The sequence below is a fragment of the Girardinichthys multiradiatus genome, chromosome 5 (genome assembly GCF_021462225.1).
Source record: "Girardinichthys multiradiatus isolate DD_20200921_A chromosome 5, DD_fGirMul_XY1, whole genome shotgun sequence".
Taxonomy (NCBI): domain Eukaryota; kingdom Metazoa; phylum Chordata; class Actinopteri; order Cyprinodontiformes; family Goodeidae; genus Girardinichthys; species Girardinichthys multiradiatus.
The window spans coordinates 10066024-10086027 of NC_061798.1; the positions used below are offsets into that span (position 1 = coordinate 10066024).

General features: G+C 40.0%; 1 protein-coding gene across 2 annotated transcripts; it reads right to left on the reverse strand.

Moving 5' to 3' along the window:
- Nucleotides 1–259: 259 nt before the first annotated feature.
- On the reverse strand, nucleotides 260–19957 carry rhot1b (ras homolog family member T1). 2 transcript variants are annotated; one of them, XM_047365420.1, is made up of 20 exons: nucleotides 19419–19954; nucleotides 18905–18963; nucleotides 18735–18816; nucleotides 17408–17451; nucleotides 17263–17316; nucleotides 17051–17103; nucleotides 16767–16875; nucleotides 15138–15239; nucleotides 14366–14464; nucleotides 14136–14244; nucleotides 13906–14026; nucleotides 13686–13770; nucleotides 11768–11913; nucleotides 10966–11066; nucleotides 10506–10636; nucleotides 9706–9789; nucleotides 8144–8266; nucleotides 7858–8060; nucleotides 3256–3378; nucleotides 260–1355 (listed from the first exon to the last, which is right to left on the reverse strand). In XM_047365420.1, the coding sequence occupies exons 1-20, from the start codon at nucleotides 19453–19455 to the stop codon at nucleotides 1238–1240; spliced, it is 1983 nt and encodes a 660-aa protein (XP_047221376.1). In that variant the 5' UTR covers nucleotides 19456–19954; the 3' UTR covers nucleotides 260–1237. The 2 variants fall into 2 exon arrangements, with proteins under 2 accessions (XP_047221376.1, XP_047221377.1); XM_047365421.1 differs by lacking the exon at nucleotides 3256–3378 and having other exon boundaries at nucleotides 19419–19957.
- Nucleotides 19958–20004: the final 47 nt, after the last annotated feature.

Consider the following 20004-nt stretch of genomic DNA (forward strand, 5'->3'; position numbering starts at 1 on the left):
CTTCACTTAGTGAACTGAGTTCCTAAAATACATAAAAGTTTAAATTATATTTTGTGTGCTACATCTGCTATCAGATGGCAGAAAAGCTTTTATCAACCAATACTGCCCCCTTGTGCACAAGAAAATTTAGTTTTAACACCTGCTCAGGAAAACCAGCAGGTAGTAAACAATGATGACAGATGAAGGTATGGTCCAAATCCCATTTTGTTCACTAGCCAGAACCTAACAGACAGAAAAGAACATATTTCATTCTAGCACATGTAATAGGCATTAATTTATTGTAAACGTTCGTAAATATCGGGCAGAAGGAATACATAAATACTGTGGTGATATGGTGTCCCTTTATGAAAACGAGCAGTTTGTGGCCACATTATTGCATCTTTATTGACAAGGGGAGCTGACTCTCAAAGAAGTCAGCACCATCTCTCCATCGTTCAGCGCACAAATGAGCAAGGTTACAGTAGCATTCTTGTTTCAAAAAACAAACAATTGAAATAATCTGGCATTGCTGTTTTTTGCAGGTCAAAAATAAAACCTGGCATGCTTACACAAAGTGTGCTCCGTTTCTTGGTACAGAAACACATGCATACATTAGAAGTAAACTGACCTATGGAGAAAAACATGAAAGAGTAGCAAAGTTTTTCTTTCACACACTCATACCCACTGATGATCAATTAAGTTGTGCAAAGGAGACAGAAATGTGTGAAGATTTGGCCATTTTTCCATCTGTGTAGACAACCATAGTTATGGTTTGTCCACATGCATGAGCAGAAAATAACACATCTGGAAGCCATTTTGTGTCATATACAGTATTTACAGACGTCAAACATCCCAAAAACTATTATGATATAATTAACCCCATCGCACCAATCAGCAAGCAACCAAAAAAATCTTTATGTACCTCATGTCTTAGCATCAGCTTATCTAGATCTTTATAGAAATATAAATATATTATCTTCTTTTCAAGATTAGTAAGCAAATTAACAAACTGTTACAAAATAAATATTTTATCCACAAAAAGTGAAACACAGTGGGAAGAATCAGGAAAGAGTAGAGGGCCTGTATATGAGCACATATTTTGAATGGGACATGTAACAGTAAATCTATAGATTTCAATGAGACTCTTCCAAACATCATTATATTCTAAATGCATCAAATTTTGTCCAGTGTTTTGATCGGTCAAAATTAGCTCCATTAAGTACCATGGTAACAAGGGTTGGATAAGTTGGCTGGATGATCACCGTGTCTTCAGCAGCACTCTGTACATGGCGAAGCCCAGTACTGCAAACACTGTGGCCCCGACACTTGCCCTCAGCCAGAAGGTGGAGCTTGTCAGGTTTTCTTGGATTATATGTCTGTTAAGCAGAGAGGTACAAATAAATACAGAGACAGAAGGAACTGTAAAAAGACATAACAAGGTGTGGACAGTGAAAGCACAGAAAGAGTTAAATCTTAAAGTTTATCAAAACTACTTGTGAGATTCATCAAGAAATCAGATGATGTCTGGAGTCAGCCAATTTTCAGCTTGACCCTGGCTCATAAAAGGTGGAAGTACCTCCCTAAGCGGAAAGCATATTTTCTGTAGACAAATGGTCATTGGTCATCTTAAACAGGAACAAAGACTTCAACAGATAACAGGAAGGCTCAACACACCAAGTAAAGTTGCTCTGTTTAATCATTGTGAGATTCCTGACATGGAACCTGCAAGAGTCAGAAACGCTGGCAGCCTTCTGGATATCTCAGGATTGAGTTAAGGTTCTACGTTCTCCAGGGAATGCACAAAGAGATTCTGGTTTTATTATTGCTAGCCGCGCTAACCGTTATTATCAACATTATAAGGTGCTATAAACCGTTTAAAATGTATACTCTGTGGTAATTTTGTCTTTGTTCTTAAGAACTGTAATATCCTATTTTACACCTCTCACACACACATGGTGTGACATCACCTCTGCTGCTAATAGAAATAAATAATTATATTGATTCTGGGTCAATATGCCAATTTTTACTCCCATTTCATACCTACACATTTCTTACCAATCTACTTAAACTGTTGCAAATTTGTTATTTTTTCTTTTTTGGCAAGTTTTGTCACGGATTATGTAAATGGTCATGAAAATTATGAAATCTCACATAAAACTACTTTATTTTCTTAAAACATTGTATGTCCTACATATTGTCTTTCTGATACCCCTTTGAATCAATTTACTCATGAAAGACAGCACGAGAAATTGACCCCGATTGAACTTAAATAACTAAGCCATCTCCTGCTGGTAGACAAGTAACCAAGTTTATTTATATGGCACCGTTCACACATGGTGCATTTTGTATGGGTGTCAGAAAACGATATTCTCTTGTAGCAGACTATGAATAGGTGACAGAAGACTACTTTAAACCGATGGCTGTCAAAGCGAGTCCGAAACCTCCCTCTGCCAGACGACATCTTCTGCAATCCGGCAAAACAAGTATGAAATGACTAAAAACTACAAAAAATCAAAATAGCAATGGGGACCAGAGCAGGATTTTCGTCCAAGACAGGGTGGCTGGTAAAAACATTTAAAATCCTGTTATTTATTGTGCTTAAAGAGAAACTGGGATCAGGTAAAATGATGTTACACAAAACTCTGATTGGTGCATCTTTAATAACCACTAACTAAAAAACTGACTAATTCCGATTTATAAACATTCACCTTTTTCACTTTACCTGCCATCTTTGCGATTTACCTCAAATTGGCAAATAAAGGTCTAAAAAGTGACAGTAGTAGAAAAAGGATCATAAGAAACAGCTGAAGGACAGAAGCTTGAAATGTAAAGATGCTGAAGAAGCAGGCAGGCAGATAGGTGAAAGGAGCTGGTAGGATTAAGAGTTAGGACATGAGACAGCAAGACTAGATATATGAACTCTGTTAGATGCAACGCATAAAAAAATTAAACACAGTTCAAGCAGCTAAATGTCACTGCAAAAAAACTATAAGAGGACATTTAAAGGCCATTACGCTTAAAATTAAAATAAAAGATATCCTGTAAGGAGGAAAGAGGGCAATATGACCACAAAAGTATAATTAATATATAATTTTAATAATTAAAAGCAGAAGAGTTCCCCATAAAAAGCCTTGTATGATTAATTACTATCAATGTCACAAAACAGTTTGATAAAGAATGATGGATGAAGGATGCAAAAGGGGGAAAGGGGAAGATGAGCATGCGCTGGTGAGGTCAACACATAAAAGACGGGGAAAAGAAGTTTCCATAAGAGACCTTCTGAGCACGACAGCGTAGAGTTTGGCCCTGACGGTCTGCAGCAGCTCAGAGTTCAGGAGGTTCTGACACAAGCAGAACGTGCACCGGTTACAGGTGCACATGCAGCGCAGCCGGGCGTGGCTGAGGAGAGATGCAGGGAGGACACACACACACGGCACAATGTACAGGGAGAGTAACAGACAGACAACAACAGGACAAACACAGAAGAAAAAATAAGTTAGAGTTTAAATGAGGTCACCAGGTATTTACATTTTTTTAGACACAGAAGTATTTCTTAGGTGAGCTGCATACAGCAGGCTTTTAAATATCATAGGAAACAAAGCGTTGGAGAACAAGCTTCTCAAGAAACCAATTTAAAACCCAAAAGGAGAAGATAATGTGTCAATATGACAGAACATAAGAAACAGAAATAAAACGAAATGACTAAAACCCTCTCAGTAGCACAGGCTGGGGAAATGTTTTTATTTTTTCTCTAGTTTCACTCTGTTGACTATCAGATAGTAATTGGTTGGTGTTTGCAGTAAAGAGTAGCTTGACTGGCTGCATGAGTGAGAGCTTTTCATTGCAATCCAAAATTAACATTCCAAACACAGCATTGTAACACATGAAGAATACAGTGCCTGATAACGACGGGGCCGCCTAAGCCCCTTTTCCATTGGCTCATTTTAGGCAGCACGGGCTCCGCTCCACTCAGTACGGTACCAGTTGTGTTTCCACTGACCCACTGACGGCTGGAGCTATTGTGTATGGCTGAAACCTCGCCTCCAGCCCTCAGGTCGCTGTGCTGCTATTAAATTGACTGTGACATTGTCACATTAAAGCCATGAATAAAAATAAATAACTACATAGAAAATAAAAACACAAATAACCTAAACACTAAAGCTTGTATTATTCTATATGCAAGAATGTATTATATCTGCTTTTTTATGTACAAAATGATCTACAGGGATAATCATCTGAAACACAGCACAGCCAGAACCTATAAAATAAGGCCCAGGGGTTCTGATGTGAGGGGGTGTGGCAGGAGAAGCAGAGAGGATAGATGCTGCTGTGTGGACTGGTGAAGCTCCAGAGCCTGAAGAAGTTTGGCTTTTTGAGAAGGTTTTTGTCTCATCCATGGCAATAATGAGGACAAGGACGTTAAATCACAAAACCATGGACTTTTGACCACGGTGAAGTAAGTTTTAGGTTGGATAATGAACATTTTTGCTCCGTAGATTCAGCAGGGTCGTCCTCCTGTTTGATTCGATGCAGGCAGTCTGATTACGGGCAGCTGCTCTCTGCCTGCTCCCACCTACAGACGCTGGTTCGCTTAAGGACCGTCAACAAATTTCCAAACCAAACACGCTGTTTCATGATGGTAATGTTTGTGCGTCTGAACAGCTGACTGTATGTGTGGTCAACTGGTTTAGGATGATATGAATTACAGCGCTCTGCCTGTATGTGATTCAGAAAGCTGATATGGTGTCCTTTTTCTTTTCTTTCACCCTTCAGGCATGGTTTATCATTTGTAAATAGTAAAATTATATTTCAATTTGACTTGCTCCGGCCTGTAGTCGCTTTTGAGTTTTATTACCTTTTCCCTGCACTAGCTCAGTGAAAACCTTCTAATTTCTCCTCATCCCATGGCCAATAGTGCTGCTCCTCAGCCCCGGTTGTACCTGATGAGGAGCAGGGTAAAAAAGAAGTCACCTGTAATGGAAACTCTCCGAGTGAAGTCAAGTAGGACCAAATTGAGCCAGTGGAAAAGGGACATAGTGCAGAGGCAGCTGGAACAGCAAAGGGATCTGCTACACAGACTTTTTTTAATTTCACCTGTAGATGGTGGTCATACGGTTGAGAAAGTCAAAGTATGCAACACACTCCACCTGTTTAATTTCTGCAGGTGGGTCAAACCAAAAAGAACTTACTCTGGGGGTATGTGATCCAAACCTTACAATAAAAAACATCATATTTAAAGGGCAAATATCAATATATTGTAAAGCCAGAAAACCTAAAACTTTTGAAAGTTTGGAAAATAAGTAAATCCCAATTGGCCATTCAATTGCGCTTCAAAGCATATAAGTAATCTTAAAATGCACTTTTCTGACACAAAAATACAATTAGGAGCCCTGCCAATCTAAAACAGAAAGCCACTAGCATATATGGATGACGATGCGTCATCTGGAACTACAGACTGCCTAGTTTGAAAAACAAATACATTTTTTATCCTTCTTTTCTTTAATAAAAACGACCATTCAAAGGGAATGTGTCAAATGAATGTGTGGGCACTTATTGGTAACACAGAAAAGATTGAGTGAGAGCTCTTACTTTTCCCAAAGATCTTCTACACCAGGGGTCCCCAAAGCCTGGACTCCGGTCCACATCCGGACACAGAGAGTATTTTGTCCAGACCGTAAAGCATTTTCTTATTTACTATGTAGATATTAACATGTTATTCTGGCCGGCTGCTGTGTCTGACTTTTGAACAGGCGCGACGGGCAGCTATGTGGGCCAGCGACATTCTGGTCCACACTCCAAGCCAGGAGAAGCTATGTGGGGTCCTTGAATGCTGGTTGCTAAGTTACTATCTTGGGAGCTCACGCTTGCTGACAGTACAATGACTTGTTGGTGCACAAATGAGTGAGTTAAAGAAGATGGCTTTGTCAAAATTACGTAAAGTGGACAATGAAAATCACACATTTAAAGATGAATGAACAGAACACTTTCCTTTTAACTTCCTTCAGATGTAATGCCAGTCTGCTTCATATGGTTTGAATCAGTTGGACTTATAAAGAGTGGAAATCTAAAGACACATGAAACCAAACATAAGAACTTCAACCAATACTATCCGCCTGGGTCTGACAGTAGGATAAGGAGAATAAAAGAACTGAGGGGACAGAATGAGTGAGCTAACGACTGATAGCACTGTCTCTTACAGCACAACAGTGACCATACATGTTCACTGCACTTGCACTTACTGGACTTCACTTTTTTGTTCAGCAGATGATTTCATGGGTATATGAATAATTGATAAGTAGTGTTAACTCTATTATTAATTAAATGTTAAACAAAAATGAAAGAAAATATATTTGTGAGGTGATTTAATATGTTCGGACCCCAAAGTGTTTGAATGATGGAGGTAGTGGACCTCCTGCTATTTTAATTGGGGAAACCCTGTTCTATACAGTAAATGTGGGTCTATAAGAAAAGATGAAAGAGGGCAGGTTTCTAGTCCACCAATACCCTTCTTCACATTGAAAAGGGCTGCACGGTGGCGCAGTTGGTAGCACTGTTGCCTTGCAGCAAGAAGGTCCTGGGTTTGATTCCTGGCCGGTGGTCTTTCTGCATGGAGTTTGCATGTTCTCCCCGTGCATGCGTGGGTTCTCACCGGGTACTCCGGCTTCCTCCCACAGTCCAAAGACATGCCTGTTAGGTTAATTGGTAACTCTAAATTGCCCTTAGGTGTATGAATGAGTGTGTGCATGGTTGTTTGTGTGTTGCCTTGCGATGGGCTGGCGACCTGTCCAGGGTGTACCCCGCCTCTCGCCCATAGACTGCTGGAGATAGGCACCAGCTCCCCCGCGACCCACTATGGAATAAGCGGTAGAAAATGACTGACTGACTGTTCTATACAGTAAATGTGGGTCTATAAGAACAGATGAAAGAGGGCAGGTTTCTAGTCCACCAATACCCTTCTTCACATTGAAAAGCATTTTTGCCCCAGCTAAAAGAGTAGGAATGACACAGTTCATGCCACAGCTATGGGAGATAACTCTAGGGCAGTCACATGTCACACCACCATGGTGACCATGGGTGTTGTTCGTTTATGAGCATAATGCTTCTCAGTCAAGAAAATGACAGTTTCACCATGTTTTTTACTTTGTCCTGTCTACTGATACCCATGCACTGCATTATTGGATTAAATCCACAGCAATTCCCTCCATGTTTATACATGATACTTAGCTAGAGCAGCGAGTCGTTTTCTTCTTAGTGTCAGAGCTAAATGAATGATAGACTATATTCAGTATTTTAACATTTTCCATCCACCGTTTCTGTAGACAGAGGTGTGACAGAGGTCCTCAGAATAATGTTCTGACATCTCTATTACATAGTGAAGTTAGAATTTCACAAATAAAATATAAAGTGATTATGTCTAAAAGATGGCTAATTTCAGCTACTTCCATTCAGTGCTGTTGTATAAATGCTCGTCAGAACTGGAGTAGAAATTAGTGTCTACCTAAAAACATCCAAAACTATATTATCATTCATCATCCAGCATGTTAAATTACACGCAGACTGGGCTCATCACAGAATGCTTTTAAATCTCTAAGTACTGTGCCAGTCTGTTAGTTCTCCAAACTTCTGCTCTCAGAAAAAAATTCTCCTGTTTGCCTTCTTTACCCTGGACAATTCACCATAAAAATGTTCACCTCATGAACTCTGAATTGAGCTGAAGACCTTGCTATGACAATTTTGTTCTTCTTCCACTTTCAGCTTTGTACTTTGCTGCCTTGTGTTCACTTTCTTTGCCCTTTCTTTTCCATTTTCCTAAATTCCGGCCATGGAACTTAATTTAACCTACAAGCCTTAACACAAATGAAATGCCTGCATACGTACGGGTACATGGCCATAGTAGTAAGTTTGGTGTAGATTTCTCTGTTTGGTTCAGCTGCTGTGTTACAGGTGAAAGACTGTGGAGGTGGCATCTTGTGCTTCCTGCAGAACTCCAGAGGACTGCAGCCGTACATCTGTTTAACCTCTGGCAGGTCTGACTTGGCTGCGATCATCATGCACGGTGTCTTGCTGTCCATGAAGTATTGCTGAGGAAGAGAGATGGTGAGTTGTTAAAGTGCTGAGTTTGGATGGACTTCTATTGATAAATGAACAATGCACAGAAATCCACCTTAAATACTTTGGCACAGTATTCAAATGAGTAGGGATTGCTGACGTCATACACCAGGCAGACAATGTCGCAGGCCATATCAGCATCAGTCAGGTAGTCAAAGTCGGGGAATACCTCATGAAGCTGAAATAAATGGCTTAATCATCCATTAATGCAGAAAAAGCAGAGAGATCATAGAGTCTTAATAGATCTTAGACTATATAGTCTATAGGTAGGCTGCTATGATTTAGGAAATATTGAAAATAAGGACAGAGTAGCGGATTAGAATCCACTGTAAAACCAACTGTTTTCAATAATATTCACAGTGAGAGAGCAGTAAAAGAGCAACTGTGTTGGTCGCTGCAACTTCCTGCCTGTATGATGCGACTGGCTCAGCCAAGGTTCAACTCTGCTTGAGACCGTAAGTTGTGAGGGACAAGCCACAACACAGTGCAGCATGGTGTTTTGATGTTGTTATGTGATTAGGAATTTCCATGTTTTTTTTGCGGCACTAATAGCTAATAATTTTTTCGACAGTAACTGACAAACAAACGGGTGGAGAGAGGCGAAGGACATGCAGTATAGTTGGCCTGGGCCAGGAGTTGAACCCGCAACTGCTGCAGCGAGGACTGAAGCCTCTGAATATGGGTCACCTCCACCACGCCCCAGGAATTTCCAGGTCTGACATAAAATGCTTGATTTATGTAGAGAATAACTCAGTTTCATGAGCACATTATTAATGTGAACCGCAAGTTCTGTCGGACTTTTAAGAGCTTTATCAAAATGATGTTTAGAATAATCATATTATAAATTTGGGTTATTATGCTATTAAACTGTTTACATTTTGTACAAAAACCAAACGAATAGCTATTTGTTTATGAAAAGAATTTGTTTACCTTTTTAAAATGAAAAAAAACAAAACTTTGAGGAAAAGTGAATTTGGGGAAAAAACGCTTTAGCAATGTTTTTGATGTACTGAAGTTCTGCTAAAATCGTAATCATGACTTTAACTGTAAAAAATTTAGAATATAATTTTATTGCCACTTTGCCCGTCCATATGTTGTTAACTTCAATAATATAACAATGTTCTGCTACTCCCAGATATTTTTTACGGTTGGTTAATGGTGAGAGGGGCAATCCATACATATTCGTATCCAAAGGGAATGAAAACTACTGAATCACACAAGGTCCAGTGGTTTCTTGTGCAAAGCCAATCGTGGGTGCACATTTTTTAATGAGCTTAATGCGTTTGTTAAACTGAAAAGTGCTGACTTGACTAAAGCATAAAGTGTACAAGATAAGAAGCTTATATGACTGGCTAATGTAATCACTTTATGGTGGCCTATTAAAAGTACAAGTACAGTCCACAGCATCTATACAGACAACCACAAGACTAACTAATCTTCAAGCTTTGTACATCAGTGTGAACTTGATTTTAAATGCTATTTATATGTTGATTTAGAGTTTTAGAATCAAAATATGAAATTTAATGTCAGTAATTTTATGTGTATATGTGGGACAGATGGATCAGTAAATATTATTACAGCCCACACGATGGAAAAAGTTTCATTTGAAATACTCACCAGAAGGTATTTTTCCTGACCGTAAACGTATGTTGTGCTGATGGCGTAGTATGATCTATGCTCCTCTTTAATCATCTTCTGCCGCTAGAAAGAGAAACATGGAGTGTTACATGAAACATAGCAGCTATCCCTACTGCATGAAAAACACATGCCATGTGAGTCAGTAATATACAAATACAAATAGAACAATAGAATGTCTAAAAATCTGCCAAGGTACAACGTTCTGTGTCTGTGGAGACCAGAGGAAAAAACAACATGAGCCCTGGAGGCTGAAAGGTCTATTCACAGCAAAATAGTAATTATTATAAGATGCTGCTCACTTTAAAAAATACTTACTAATAAGGTTCCAAAGTATATGATAAATAAATTGGTGCATTTTTAGAATAAATATTAACTGCAGGATCTGAAGTTTCCAACATAAGGTTTTAAATAGGACTTCATCTACGGAACTAAACCTCTTTATTTTATATTCTGTTTTTATTTCTTTTTGTTTAGCCATAAATTAAGGGTAATAAAATCCTCCTTATACTGTAAATAAATGATTACTATCAGAATGCTTGCTAATAATCGTCCTTCTAGAGAGAATCTAAAAATCTCAAGAGGAACTTCCTGAAAACCTGTTGTGACTCAGTCACAACTTCAAGAAGTGACTGCTGCCTAATATAGCCTACCTCTTGGCCGGTGCACTGTAATGAGATAATCGGACTAATCACTTCACCAGTCTGTGGCTTTAACATGTTGTGGCTGGTCTGTATATTCTCTCTACATTAGCAGTAGCACATTGAGTCGTTTCTGCCTACCACCAGGTTTCTACCCAGGAAGGCCTGGAGGAAGCCGCTCTTCCCGCTGCCCATGTCTCCAAACACGTTACAGCGGAAGACGTTGCGCTGAGTCTGTTTCTTCTGCAGGTCAATCTTCTTCGCTCTGGTCACTGTAGGGGGTCAAAGCACAAATACAGGTATCAGCGGATCGACTCAGGCGGCCGCCGGACACCAGGCAGGCTTGAAGTTAGTGACAACAGCAACATTATTCTTTAATTCTCCAACACCACACTGAAAAGTTACCTTGACTGTTTAGTGATGAAGTAAAAACAGTATTAATAGACTTTCTAAAATCACATGTCACATACTGACTGATGAAGTCTAAATCTTATGTATTATTTTACAAAAATTTACAAATTTACTATAATTTGTCCATGTAAACTCACAATTTACATACATTTTTATCTAGGAAAAAACAAGATGCACTGATAACGTTCACCTGTAATTCCTGCTGCTTGGGACTCCTGCTCAGCAATTATTGAGTAACCAAGGTAGCCTAAATACTCCAGACATCGCTGGACATCCAGATAAGTTGTTAACCTGTACAAAAGAGAGGTAGAAGGGATCAGGGAAGAAAGGATAAGAATAAAAGTTTGGAAGGAATGAAAGAAGGAATACAGGACCCGAGACATGATAGAAAAAAGGAGGGACACAAGAAAGAACATAAGAAAACAAGGAAGGAAGGGAGAAGGCGAGGAAGGAAGTACATGAGAAAAAACGTGAGGAGGAAAGAAAGATAATGAGAAAGGGAGGGCACCATGATGTAAAGGAAGGACATCATTTTTATATAATGGGATAGGGAATAAAGTCTGTAAATACTAATATTTTCCATACTCCAATTTGTTTTTCCATGATTATCCAGACCTTCATTAACAAGAACACTTTCTCAAATAGAAATGTGTCAAACTTACCCCAAAAAGGGGAAATCAGCAAAGAAAAAATCTCTGATCTCTCACTCAGGCCTCCCAGCTTCACAGCCTCTGACCTGCTAATATTGTTTTTGTTTAACATAGGTTTAATGGCTGATTGTGCTCATTGTGTCTACTGCCATTAAAGGTGTTCCAGACATTTTTTTATTTGTTTTATTAAAACAACTGAAAGGGGTCTAATTGCCACAAAAACAAAATTATCTTTTACATTGTCTGTTTTAAATATACATGCAAATAATCGAAATATACATAAAAATGATTAGAAGACTGAAAGCAATCCAATAAAAAGGCATCAGCTTTACATGTACTTACGTCCACTGTGAGAGGAAGCCCTGGTAGGTGATCCAGCCTTGCTCATTGCTGCAAACAGTGTTGTTGACATCTGGACCCCAGGGCATGTAAGGAAAAACGTCAAACAAGTCCCTCAGCTCATCAGGCGACATGGCACAGTCACGGTCCTGCGAGCCATTAAAGGTTCGTTTGAAAAGACGGTTGTTCACATCTACAGTGACATGGAAAAGTGCTTCCCCCCATTCACAGATTTCTTCAGTTTGTGTTGTTTTGTCACTCTTGCATGTTTCAGATCATCAAAGAAATGTGATTATTGGACAAAGATAACCTGATAAAAGCTAGCTAACCTGGCCCTCTGTGAAGAAAGTGATTGCTCCCTAAACCTAATAACTAGTTCATCTTTAGCAGCAACAAATGACATCAAGTGTTTGTGATAACTGAGAATGACTGTCTTTCACTTTGCTGTGGAGAAACTTTTAGCCCACTCTTCTTTGCAGAGTTGATTTTATTCAGCCCCATTGCATTGGGGGGTTATCAAGCATCAAGGGCTGACCCATATTCGAATATTTTCTGATGGCAATAGTAAATATTGCAATGCCCATATTAGTTGCCTATTTTCTTCTTCCTTTCTTCCTTTGTGACATGAAAACTGCACACACGGATGTTGCTATGACGATATATTGTGCAGTCTTAATCAACAGGTTATGCCACAGCATCTCAACTGCACTCAAGCTTGTAGTGCTTTAAGGGTTGTACGGCATTCTTATGTGACCTCCTGGAAGAGTCGTCGATGCGTTCCTGGAGTAATGTTGCCCGGGAATTCTGGGAAAAGTTCATAGCTGTTGCATATTGTCATGATTTGTGGATAACTGCTCTCACTGTTGACTGCTGTATTAAACCTATGCAGACCGATGAGATGTCAGTGATTTTATTTCACATTTGTTCTTCTATTTCTTCCTTTTAAGTGACTTCCTGATTCTGCAGGTATGGCAGTAATAAGGCCTGGTTGTTGCTGGTGAAACTGAATGAAAAAGTGTGGTTAGACTCAAACATTAAGATGTGACAAAAAAAGCAAACAACAGGCATCTGTAAGAGGGTAAATGCTTATTCATGGCACTGTACTTATGGGATGTGCTTTCTTTTACAATGTAGTAACTGAACTAATATGCTGTATGTTCCTGCAGATACCACCGAACCTTGTGTTGGGCTTTAACAGCAGTGAACTAGGTGCTCCGCAGCATTGTGTTGTATTATTTAAAGTCATGCTTGCAAAACTATAAAGCGTTTCAGCTGAAGACAAAGTCTTTGAGTCCAACTTCTAGACTTTTGTGTGATTCTACCGGTACCAAGTTTCCAGACTCAAATGTCCAAAGTTCTTATCTTAATCAACCAACGTTTAAAGACTAAACTTCACTACTAATTTATGGCAGATATTTGCAAAGTGTCTGGACGGACAACAGACCAGGATGTATGAATACAACTTTTACAGGAAATAAATCTGGACACACAAACAAGTTGTCCAGGCAAGAGTCCCGTTTTCAAAGCCTGGAAAATAACCATTAATCTCTCAAAACAACCATTAAGGGTAAAGGAGGTAAAAATGAAATGAAAAACCTGAGATGATTCCTTCCTAAGAAAACAAACCTGACAGAAGGACGTAGCTACACATTTCCAGAAAGAGACTAATCACCACAACATACAGATCTTGGCACGACTTGCCAATCTCATCCTTTGACTTTCTCTTTAACCTCCCGGCTTATTCTCCGGTAAATCCAGCTTCCGTGCCAGCAGGTTAAATCGCTCCTCAGCAGGGATGGGGCCAGCATTGACAGCGGGAGAAGTATTTTGGTTTGTATTTCTGGTACTGAGCAGCTTTCTGAGAGTGTCTTGTTAGGACAGAGGCTAAAGCAAGCAGAAAGCAAGCTGCACAGGGTTGTACCTTGTCGTGTTTGTCAAAGACGCTCTGCAGGAAGAGGTAGGCATTGTGATTGAGCTCCGTGGTGCAGTCAGGAGGAAGTTTAAGCCTAAAAAGAGCAAAGTGTAAACTTATATTTAAACACAGAGATGATGGTTGTGCAAGATATATAAGATCTTGTACAAGATTTGAGATCCAGTTACATGAAAATTTGGCAGTTAATAAAGCGCTTATTGAGACTTACGGAGGGAAGAGATAATCCTGATTTAACTCCAAGTCATCATCGTATCCGAACCTCCTCAGAACTGTCCAGGTTGTTTCATGGCGACCGCGCTGAATGAAGAGCGTGTGCAGAAACAGGAAGCCTGCAGGGGGGTATGACAGAGCGAACAAACCAAACTCAGTCAGGAATAAAGCAAGACTGGTTTGTGCGTGTGTGAAGCTGGAAGAAAAGGTCTGTCCACTGGTTCCGACCTTTAAGGGTGAGCCCATTATAGTGCACTCCATCAATCAAATTCTTCCTGACCACGTTTTTCACATCCTCCAATGCCTGAGGCTCCAAGGGGCTGTTGAAACACGCTCGCTGTCGCAGAAACACATCAAACCTGTTAAAACTGAAGGCGCTGAAATGGATTTAAACTAAACAAAACACAGTAAACTTGCTAAATGTTGTCTCTGCTTGAAAAATCTCACAGCAGATTCACCTGGAAGAAGTTGAGCTCATTATCATTGAGGATTCCATCGTTGTCCAGGTCGGACACTTTAAAGATTCGGGTCAGCGCTTTTACACAAAGAGGCTTCATCTAAAAAGGGAAAATTCAAGGAACAAATCCAGAAATTATTTAAAAACACAGCACTACTGGACAAAAATTCATGTGAAAATGGAGGCTGATAAGGTTGTTGCTGCACTGTACTGCTACCGGACGTGTGTTTAAAAGTAGACATGCACCAAGATATCAGCTGATGACCAGAATCTGAGGATCTTACGCTTGGCCGGCCAGAAACAACATTTGTTTTCTAACTTCTTCTGATCAGTGGATGAACCATATCTAAACACTAACAGGACATGCCAACAACACCACTCTTCAGTGCGGATGTTTTGACACTGAAAGTTCGCGATTTTCAGAATCTCCAACATCTTTCAAATTTAGGTCATATGGAGCCTAAAAAAACTGTTAGAAGCTTTTAAAACTAAACTTTTTTCAAAGGAGGTTTGTGAGGCTTTCATCCAGGCCGCTGCTTCTAAACAGAGGCCGACACTTTGGTAGATAACAGGATGCTGAAAACGTGTTTCTCTCCAACAAAATGAAATCGCCTCTGATCCCCACGTCCATAATAATGACTGGTCACAGAGCAAAAATTGGTGACCGTAAATTTGCCACTAAAACTCTGATCGGTGCATCTCTATTCAACACAGGCCTTCATGCAAAATAAGCCATACAAAGAAGTGCACAGTTTCTTCTTCTAGCTGCTTACGTCTTTTTTCTCAGGACAATAGAGGGGACCTGTGGGGTGGAGGACTGCCTTTTGGGCGTAGTAGAAGAGCTCAGAGATGTTCTTCAGATTCTTTGCTGAACACTATAAACAGAAGAAGAAACAAACAAAACACATATGTGCATGTTTTACCACATTCACATGCAGCTTTGTACCCAACGGCATGCAACCTAATGTATAAAGAGTGCTGCAATTAGCAGCCGTGTGAAAAAGAAGCACTGCCTAAAGAGCTGGTCTAAGTAGCAGTCAGACAGGGTATTAAGACACGCAATCTGCCTGAGCGACGCTTCGGACTAATTAGTCCATCTGAAAAGACTCGCAGGTGGAGCTTTGTTTGGAGATCCTCAACAGGTGAGGACTTCCTGTGTGGAGTTCAAGACAAACTGAGGAAAAGCAGCACATTTTTTACATCCTAATTTCAAAAGAAGAGAACAAATAATTTTTAGCTGTAAGAAAAAAGCCAGTATGAGGAAAACTTAATAAGTCATGATGAGCTCAAGTGTATTAACATGACAATATCAGAGTCCTCTTCAGGATGAAAAGCCACACTTTAGTTGTTGAAAGCTCAGGCTCATAGGACACCAAACTGTGAAGGTCTTAGTTTGAACACAGATATAATCATTATACAGCACCTTCCACATTTATTAGCATCCCTGGTAAATATGTGTAAAAAAAAAAAAAAAACGGTTTCGTTTGCAGCAGCATCATTTTATATATTTAAACACTTCAATATGTTTATTAATTGGTAAAAATGTCATGACAGAAATAATATTTTTTATTCAAAGAAAATTCTAATCCCTAAAAATACAGAAGTGATTTTATAACTAATACTTTAGTATTTTATGGCCCATATACTTTAGCTACTGTTCAAAATGGGAAAGAAGGGAGAACATGTCATCTAAATAAGACAGATGTGTGTTGAACTTCATGAGTCAAGCAATAAGAACATAACTTGACTTAACTAGTCTTCCCATAACTACAATCAGAGCAGTAATGAAGGAGTTTAAAAACAACTTGATCGACTGGCTGGACGACGACTCAGGAGGTGAGAAAAAAACTCTTACAGCTCCATTCAGCATGGGGTCACAACGTTTCCATAACAACCATTAGATGCTATCTATATGCCTACTCTTTTTTCAGGGATAATGCCAGACAAAACCTCTTCTATTCTACCATCCCAAACATGATTGTGTGGAGTTTGATGAACTCTACTGGGTTTATAACTGGAACTATGCCTTTTGGTCAGTAGAGACTAAGAGCTTTTCAGCAACAAACACTCCAGGTGGATTTGCAATGAAACAAAGCATGAATTTGTAAAAAAGGAAGGTTCAAAGACCCCTCTCTCTGTACGCTCCCAGCTTATGAGATGTTGTAGGAGAAGATGTCTTGTTTGGCAAAGAGAATTATAAAAAGTGTTGACAGCAGGGGTACCAACCACTGTGGAACCAGAACTTTCTTCATTTGGGATTTTTTTCCCCACCAAATCATTTTGTCAATGTGAGATTATGCAGCTGCAAGAAAAGACGATTTCACAGCATTTTTACATTTTTGTAGCAGGGATGCAAATAAATGCAGAAGATGCAATTTGACTGCAGATGTTACACTTCTCACCTCAACACATGTCTCTACCTCACTGTACTGGTTCATAATGGGCAGAATGGTCTCCATGCTGCTGTGTTCCACTAGGTCTGACTTGTTCCCCACCAGGATCAGAGGAACCCTGGGCACATTAAGACAGGAATGTCATAAAATGAAACAAACAGCAATTAAAACATGGAATCTACAATCCAATGAGTGTTTCTCTTTGTAGGTAGCTTCTACTGCCCAAGAGGAGCAGTGGCTCATTTCACACAGTGTTAAACACTTCATCCCCTGCACAGTCTGAATGCACACACCTGCTGTCTTTGTCTGTGTTCTCGGTGATGAGAGGGATCCAGTGGTTCGTCACCTATAAAGATAATTACCATAGATTTAATTATTTCCAACGTTTTAAGAAACGACCTCTCATTTCTCACTCCCAACCAATCACACTGACGGTCTCATTTGTCGAAGCGTTTAACTGATATATAAACAAATTATGGAAATGCTGGCAGAAGGGGAGGCTCACCTTCTCGATGGACTTCTTGTTGTTGACAGCGTAGACGATGCAAATCACATTTGCCTACAGGAGAGATCAGCACAGACGGCCATTAGGCTTCCGCCTGAAGTTAAACACTTGGAACTGGCTGAGCCCACAAATTTCACCAACTGACCTTCGAGATCTCCTGAAACAACTGCTCGTCTGTCTGCTCTGCCTCTGTAGAAGGAGCACAATAACGGGGTCTTGCAAAAGTATTCAAACCCTTCACATTTTGTCATGTTACAACCACAGACTTTGCAGCAGTGCAACATGGCAAAAGAAAGGAAGAAAATGGACATATTGTTTACATTTCTTTTAACAAATAAAAACCTGTTAAAATGTGTGACATGCATGTGTGTTGAGCTGAACCTATTGATATTTCTGAACAAATTCCAGTGCAACCTAATTAGGAAATAGAGTCCATCTGTGTGTGATTTAATCTCAGTATAAATTCAACTGTTCTGTGAAGACAGAGGACTATTTAATCCATCACTCAAAAATTAAGAGCCTGAAAAAGTATGACAGAACAGCAAACCTTCCAAAACATGGTCTACCACTCAAAGTGACAAACCAAGCAAGGGGGGTATTTATCAGAGAAGCAGCCAGGAGGCCTATGTTAACCCTGGAGGAGCTGCAGAAATCCACAGCTCAGGTGGGAGAATCTGTCAAGAAGATAACCGTTTTACACTCCACAAATTTGGCCCCTAAAAGAGTAGCAAGAGGAAAGCCATCATTAACACAAAGTCACAAGGAGTCATGCTCAAAGTTTGCCACAAGCAGAGAAGGGGACCAAGCCAACATTTAGAGGAAGGTGATCTAGTCACGTGACACCACAATTTTTATTTTTGGCCTACATGAAAACAATTTTATGTGTGCCAAAACATTTTAAAATACGTAACACTGAAAATCCCAATGAACACACAAGACAGGTGATGAAACATGGTGGCGGCAGCATCATGCTGAGGGATTGCTTTACTTTAAGCAGGAACATGGAAGCTGGTAAATCTGATGTGAAGACAGATGGAGCTAACTAGGGGGTAATCCTGAATGAAAAGCTGTTAAAGACTGATCTCCATCAGATCTAACTTGAACCTTGAGCTATTGTGCAAAGAAGACTGGGAGAAAAATGTCCACCTGTAGTGCAAAGCTGACAGAGACAGAGTCCGAAAGACTTGCAGCTGTACTTGGAGCAAAATGTGGTTCTAGAAAAAGTTCACATAGGAGAACTGAATACATATGCATGCCACAGTTACGATATTTATGCGTAAAAACATTAAAAACAATGTATACATAATTATGTTGGTGTATTGGAACAAATCCTAATAAAATAAAATACGGATTGTGGTTGTACAGTGACAAAATGTGGAAAAGTAAAAGGGATATGAATATTTTTGTAGGTCACTGTATGGAGAGGGTAGAACATAGATAAGAGGGACTGATCTGGAATGTTTCCAAAGTACCTGAATAGTCTACAATGTGTGTGGGAACTCTTTCTGGTGTCACGTCTGCTGGTATAGTGATCTCCTCGACTCGATAGGGAACCTGGACCAAACAAAAAAACACCCAGTACTGCTCATCAGGCATCAACTGGTCAGTGAAAAGCAGCAGTGTAAAAGTAAAGAGCTCATACCACATCTGGAAATTCTTCGCTGACCAGGGACATGATGAGGGATGTCTTCCCCACCTTGGCTGGGGGAGAGATTGTTAGGCAGCTTAGAGATACATCTTAGATTTGAGCTGCAAAGCCTGATTAAAAATAGCTCACAAATACATTAAAATTAATTGCATTGCATTTGCTGAGAAATCAGGGCATCAGGACGTCACTGACCCACACATTATGCATTTATAAAACTAAAATATGTGCATGTAGTCCTTCATCCTGTCATCTCAAAAAACCTGCAACAAATCACTGACATTAATGAAAACATACAGGAAAAATGTTACTATTTTTAATAATAATATTACAGTGTGGAATAATAACAAGATACAAGCTAGATCATTTTCAGGGGTTGAACAGAGATGAGGGAAATCCATTGAGCCTCCATCATCATCATCACATGCTCAGCTGGGACATCTGTGTCATTTAAAGTGAACAGAGGCTGGCTCTGCAAACACAACTAGAGCTAAACCAGAGCTTCACTTACGCTCTCCCACTAGCAATATCCTCACGTCCTTGCGCATCTTCTCCAACGTCTTTAACAAAGTCGATGTAGAGATCTGCGCTCAACGTTCATGTTCCTGTCCCGGTGGAGAAGAAGGGACAACCAGCCAGCTCTCCGCGGCCTGGCCCGCTCACTTTACGGCTACGTTCGCATTTCAGCTCCGCTGCGCGCTGGTTCCCGGCGAGCGGCGCATCCCTACATCTCTGCACTGCACAGCCGGTTTTAACATCCGGGGTGAAAACAGGGTGTGTTAAAAACTAATACTCCGCCTGCCTGCCAGTCTCACCCGGTCAGACATTCAGCTCCCAGCCGTGACAAGATAGCGAATCAGACGACGTTTCTACGGCTGCTACACAGCATCACCAGTGGCCAGAGCTCCGCCACTGATCTTTAGCTAACTGTGGATTAAACGTGTCAAATATTTCAGAAAAAATAATTGCCACTTTATTGCTCTTCAAATAAACGCTTCTATTGTAGCTTTAAAATCGCATGAACGTATTTTTTTCTTCGGTCATTTCGTCATAATTGGCTTTCTTTGGTACAAGAAAAATGGATCAGAGTGAGTCTT

Bases quoted from the DNA above. Each gene is read 5' to 3' on its own strand.
- rhot1b (XM_047365420.1), bottom strand. From the start codon at position 19,455: ATGCGCAAGGACGTGAGGATATTGCTAGTGGGAGAGC. The intron at 17,317-17,407 runs GTCAGTTGGTGA...TCTCTCCTGTAG, and splicing joins TGTTTCAGGAGATCTCGAAG to GCAAATGTGATTTGCATCGT. The intron at 1,356-3,255 runs GTCTCTTATGGA...TCTGCTTAACAG, and splicing joins TACGCTGTCGTGCTCAGAAG to ACATATAATCCAAGAAAACC.